Raw genomic sequence first — 6,136 nt, forward strand, 5'->3', positions numbered from 1 at the left:
ATAACCCCTGTCGTTAGAGCTCCACATCCTTTTCACACGGTAAATATAGATTTAATTCGAGAAATTGTTCCACCCTCAAGTAGAAAACATAAGTATTGTTTATGTTTAATTGATCAAAATTCTAGATGGCCCGAAGTCGTCCCACTAAAAATTTTGTCTGCTAAGACAACGTGCGATGCCCTTTTAGAGATATTCATGCGTACCGGAATTCCAGAAGTAATTTGCAGTGACCAGGGTACTAATTTTACTCCGCAATTGACGAAAGAATTTGAAAATAGGTTAGGAGCAAGTCCTCGATTTTCCACTCCATCTTACCCAGCTTCGAATGGTTTAGTAGAGAAATGGAATAGGGTATTTAAACAGATGTTACACCATGTTATCCGTTCAGATCCTACCGATTGGGATAAACATATTCCATATTTACTTTTTGCGTACCGCGAAGTACCAAATTGTACGACGGGAACATCTCCTTTTAAACTTATGTATGGACGCGAAGCTAGAGGCCCTTTGTCAGTTCTAAAATCTTCTTGGTCAGGTGAGATTCCATTACCCCTAAATCTTAGCAATTCGGCTGTAGACTATTTACAGGAATTAAAAATAAATTTGGAAAGGGCCGCAGATCTCGCTTCTTTGACTACAACTAAGAAGCAAAATTCTTACGCTCATTATTTCAATCAAAGTACAAGAATGAAAGAGTTTAAGAAAGGTGAATTAGTCTATTTACTCATTCCGGATTCTTCGAATAAACTATACGCAAGATGGACGGGACCAGGAGAAATAATAGAACGAGTTAATCCTAATTCATATAAGGTTAAATTACCAGATGGCAATGTGCGACATATTCATGCTAACAAAATCAGACATTTTCATGCTAGAACACAAACCGTGGGAGTTATTTTCGAAGATGATGTTGAATTTGGTGAAATTCATCCTACACCAATTATAACACCTTCGTTAGGAAAAGATGACATTGAGGTAGATGTTAGTCATTTAGAAGAAAGTAAACAAAGAGAGTTGCTTGAACTTTTGCTCAAGCATGCATCATTATTCTCCGGTAAAGTACAAGTCGCTAATGTAGGTGAACATAAAATTCGATTAATACCAGGTGCTGAGAGGAAGAAACCCTACATTTACAAAATCCCCGAATCTTTAAAGACTGAAGTTGACAAAAAATTTCAGAATTAGAAAATCTAGGTCTTATTGAGCACAGCAGTAGTTTGCGTGGCAAAGAAGGACGGTAGTATGCGTTTATGCATCGATTTCAGACAGTTAAATTCTGTAACAAAACCCTTTGATTACCCAATGGAAAATTCAGCAGACCTCATCAACCAAATTGGACATGCTAAAATTATAATTTGCCTAGATGCATTAAAAGGGTACTGGGAAATTCCTTTAGAAGAGGAAAGCCGTGATCTTACTTCCTTTAAAACTCATCAAGCCCAATATAGATAAAAGGTAATGCCATTTGGTCTCCGCAACGCAGCAGCTTCTTTTCAGAAAGTGATGAACAGTGCTTTAAGTGAATATCGTGAATTCTGCAAAGCATATCTCGATGATATACACTGTTAGAAATTTCTCGGAAAAGATGGTTAAATAACAATTTATTTCATTGTTATTTCACCATATTCAAACAAAACAGTCAAATCACCATAAATAATATGGTAATGAAACTGTTAACTGTGAAAAAAATCGTTTATTGACTGCTTTCACATAATATGGTCAAACAACCAGAATTTTATCGTACCAACTAAGCCAACCTACACTGTTAGAAATTTCTGAGAAAAATAGTTATAGAAAAATAGTTTCCAAAACAGTAGAATAAACGTAAAAAATATGGCATTCAAACAGTTAACATTGAGAAAAACCGTCGATTTTAACCAAATAGGTTAAAACAACAGTAAATTTATTCGCGCCATCTAGGTCTTTCGCCATAGAGAAGCGTACGTTCATAGAAGCTCAAAGCTCATGCGATAATGGAAATATAAATATTATTCCATATCGCGTGAGTTTTAATGGGATGCATGGGATCTCCATCACCATCGAGCAAGACTAAGATACAAAAAGTAAGTATTTCATCATCAATTATTTCATGTTATTATATATTGTATTTAAGTTTGAATCCCTCGTAAAAATGTAATTTTGAGTACATGTGTTCTTATGCAGTGTCAAGTGATAAGTAATTTTTTTCTGAAGCAAAACGATAGTTACTTTTTGTATTCAGCAACTTATTTGTTTTGATCTTTATATTATTACTAAAAAACTTAAAATGCAAATCGCTAATGCTGTAATATTTTCATAATGTGCTGAATTTAACGCCATTGCACTTTAATATTCTACTAGCAACGAACTTTGATTTTCGAATGAAAGCACAATTCTTAATTAAATATATTATTACTATTAAAGTTTATTCATTGCATAAGAAATATTATTCGTGAAAGTCTAATACAGTGTTTCCCAACCTTTTTTGTACCATGCCCCACCTAAGCCTTTCTAAAATTCTATGTAACATATACATGATTTTTAATATAAGAAAATCGAATTGTTCATTTAAGAAACTTAGGAAATTGTTAGCGAAACAAAATAAGTAAATTTTCAGAACATATAATAAAAAATTCAAATTCGAAATAATTTTAATAAAGATTTTTCTATAATTATTTAATATTTTAATTTAGTGAGATTCTTGCCCTTGATGCTTGCTGCACATAGATTTTATCTTAGGTTCCAATTTGGTTAGCTTCAGTCTCAAGTCTCCCCATTGTGTTCTATCCAGACGATTTCTTTTTTTTACCAATGAAATCATTTACAGCACTAAATCCACATTCAGCTAAATATGAAGATGGAATCGGTAACAATAGTTTTCTTGCACATTTGATTGAATTTGGGTATTTGTTTTTTGTTTCCTCACGAAGCCATGACATCACTCATTTCATATTAAATAAAGTTTTAACTGACTAATCATTTTCCATTTCTGCAAGTTCTTGATATATCAGACAAATCCACTAACATGGACTGCAACATCCATGTTGGAAAATAAATTTGTTTTAAATCAGAATATCTTTCTCTTAAATCAGCCGATAGAATTTTCAGATGATAGACAATAACAAGTAAAGCGGTATCATTTACTTCACATTTTTGGAGCCAATGAAACTGTTCAAAGTTTTTGTTGTTACTAATATATTTCTGACATAACTCAATAAGGGTAATGAAGCCAAATATCTTCGTTTTTGCATCAACAAGAGTTTTATTGGTTCCTTGAAGTTTCTTATTTAATATATTCGGTTTTTTCAAAGATATTGGCTAAATAACTCACAAATGCTTTACCATCGACTGTAAACAGATACTTCATTTCAGGTTTGTAGCCTTAAAAATCCTTAAGTCACATAATATTTATTGACTGCAATTATTTATAAACTTATTATTGTATTTTTGTAGTATATTTGTAAGTCGTATTTTTTTCTGATTCTTATTTTGTTATCCTAAATTTGGTAGTTTGAAATTCATTTGGCACATTGGTGATAGTGGCAGCACAGATCCTTGTATGGACTTATTCCCTAAATTATTTTAAGAAGTCTTTTTTACTTTAATATATATAATTAACATTTGACCTTGTGATAAATTAAAAGTTTTGATTAGTTCTGTTCTATACTAAATATTAAAATGAACTTGATGGCATTCTGGTTACTTTTGATAGTATGTACCAACTCAAAAACTCATTGCTTTAATAAATTTATCGAGAAAAAAAACTGACTGGTAATAATTAATATTAAATGTTTATCTGATTGAAACAGCAAAAGAGGTTAATGCTACATTGGTTGATAGTTTGCGAATTAACCGTAAAATAAAGTTCAGAATATTATAAAGTCTTCTTAATGATTCTAATTTATTAAAATAGTAGTAAAAGGCATATTTTTTATGAAAAAAGTGACAGTGTGACAACTAGCTAGCGAATTGCCATTTGTTATGTTTAGTGCCTTAAAGTAGGTGGTGACTGTTAATTTTGCACAATACTGTACAATATAGACAAAATTATACTGGAAATTGTAAAAGTGTTTTCTTCTTAACAAGATAATAATTAAAAATAGTAGGTTTTGAATTTAAAAATAGTTTTTTTTTCTTTTATGTTGAAATTGCTTTTCTTGCACTTTAGTGGAGCAAATTATACTTCAGTTATATTTTATTTTATATCCGTTGTTGAACAGCTAACCCAATTTTTGGGTTTATGACAACAAATGTTCAACTTCGTAGCCTTGTAATTTTGAACCAATCCAGAAGACAAGAAAACTCCTGGATCAGTACTCCCAGAAGTATTGATTTGTTATAAAATCATGAGGGACTTAGAGACTCGACAGATTTAATGTTCATCAGTCACCATTTACTACACATGGAGTCTTCGGCTGGCATGGATCGAACTCTTGGACATGTGCCCTGGGCCCTATCGACCAAGCTATCCCAGCCTTTTATTTCAGTTATAGTTAGTCTGGTACATCCATTATGTACAAAAAATGTCCTTATTTATTTATTGCGTTTTTTTTCAGGCCGACTACTAAACCTGAACATACCTAAATATTGAAAAGAGAGTCAAATTAAAAAAAATTTCTAGTTTTTATTTGTTTATGTAAAGTGTAGTAGTGTATTTAGTAATTTTACACAATTAATTCCTTTCTGAAATTCTCATATTCATGATTTAGTCTTTATTTTCTAGCTTTTATCCCATTAATTGCTGTTACAACATATCTAGTGTGTTCATTTTTATTACTTAATTTCACGTTAAGTTATTTTAATGTAATGAGGCAAGGTGCTATATATTTTTACAGTTTGCAAAAGTGAAATGTAGGCTAAATTGAAAATGTGATGAATAATAATTTAAAAGCAAAATTTATAATGTAAGTAGTATACACCGTTGTATAAGCTACGGAAGTGACGTCATCATGGAAAGTCAACCGGAGCTTATTTCTGCCCCAACCGGAAAATGCTTATTTCAGCCCGCCTACAACCTGAAGTTGCGGATTTCTGCCCGCCAACAACCGGAAGTGCTTATTTCTGCCCTCCTATAAACCAGAAGTTGCTTATTTCTGCCCGCCTGTAGTTTCTATTTTAGTTTCGGTTTATGTTTATTATTTAATTTACTAGTTTTTTGAGGGTGGCAACACTTATTAATTTTAATATTAGTTTTCAAGGATGGCAACACTTAGAAACTTTGTTATTTGGGGAGATATTGTATATTATGAAATTATGACGTCATCTTTTATTACATAACACATAAATGATATCGTGCTTTACTCTAGTGGCGCCATCTATGTGGGAATAAAATGACTTTAAGTCTATTTTAATATTAAATTCTGTTTTATTATTATTTATTAAATATAATTAAGGCTGAGGATCGAACTCGCGCCATTTAAAAAGCCTTCGTGGGTCAGTAGTTGGATATCATAACCACTGACCCACGAATGCTTGCTTAGATATGTGTTAATAAGTTAAACTTTTGTATTCTGAACACGTGTATAAATGAAAATGATTTGATAGCGATATCGTCCTACAGTTTCATCGATAGATTTTTCACTTAACCTTTGACAGTTATTAAATAATTATTTCTGCCCCTCTTAATGTTATTATTACTTTCTCTGGATGGCAACGGTACTGACTATACGCGTGCTAAGATTTGACGTGTTTTGTGTGATAACACAACTACTGGTTACAGAGCGAGTCATTCTGATAACATATAATAAGTTAGATCTTGGTCTATGACGTATGTGTTGAATTCAGTTCCTTTCACTTGCGCTGGTAAATAGTTAAGCATGTGACAGTTTAGCATTTTTCTGATTGGTTGTTAGAGTTATACTTTCATGATTTGGCAACTAGAAGGATAGAGTGACTTAATTTCCCCTGCCCTCCTCTTATATTAGTATTTCACTTGTTCTTCTGTTGTGTCTCGATTAAGTTTTTGAAAGTTTCTCAATTCATCAGGTTGTTATGGACGGATATTTAAAGAGAAAACATGCTGAAACTGAAGTAAGTACTATTGATTTCTTAGTAATTTACTATGCTTTTAAATTTATTGTTAATAGAATTGTTTTATTTTAACTTCTAGCACTAATTCGTTTTTAGGCAGAGCATGTGACAAAACTTAGTTAACTTT

General features: G+C 31.9%; 2 protein-coding genes across 7 annotated transcripts in view; one reads left to right on the forward strand and one right to left on the reverse strand.

Moving 5' to 3' along the window:
• Positions 1-6,136, reverse strand: part of LOC107453215 (cyclin-dependent kinase-like 4) — a 122,408-nt gene that overhangs the window by 20,964 nt on the left and 95,308 nt on the right. The window lies entirely within an intron of this gene.
• LOC122271482 (uncharacterized) overlaps positions 5,900-6,136 on the forward strand; it is a 2,334-nt gene continuing 2,097 nt past the window's right edge. Inside the window, exon 1 of the mRNA XM_043052919.2 lies at positions 5,900-6,009. Coding sequence (XP_042908853.1) covers positions 5,971-6,009 — 39 coding nt within the window. The 5' untranslated portion in view covers positions 5,900-5,970. The remainder of the gene's footprint in view (positions 6,010-6,136) is intronic.

This window comes from Parasteatoda tepidariorum, chromosome X1 (assembly GCF_043381705.1).
Source record: "Parasteatoda tepidariorum isolate YZ-2023 chromosome X1, CAS_Ptep_4.0, whole genome shotgun sequence".
Taxonomy (NCBI): domain Eukaryota; kingdom Metazoa; phylum Arthropoda; class Arachnida; order Araneae; family Theridiidae; genus Parasteatoda; species Parasteatoda tepidariorum.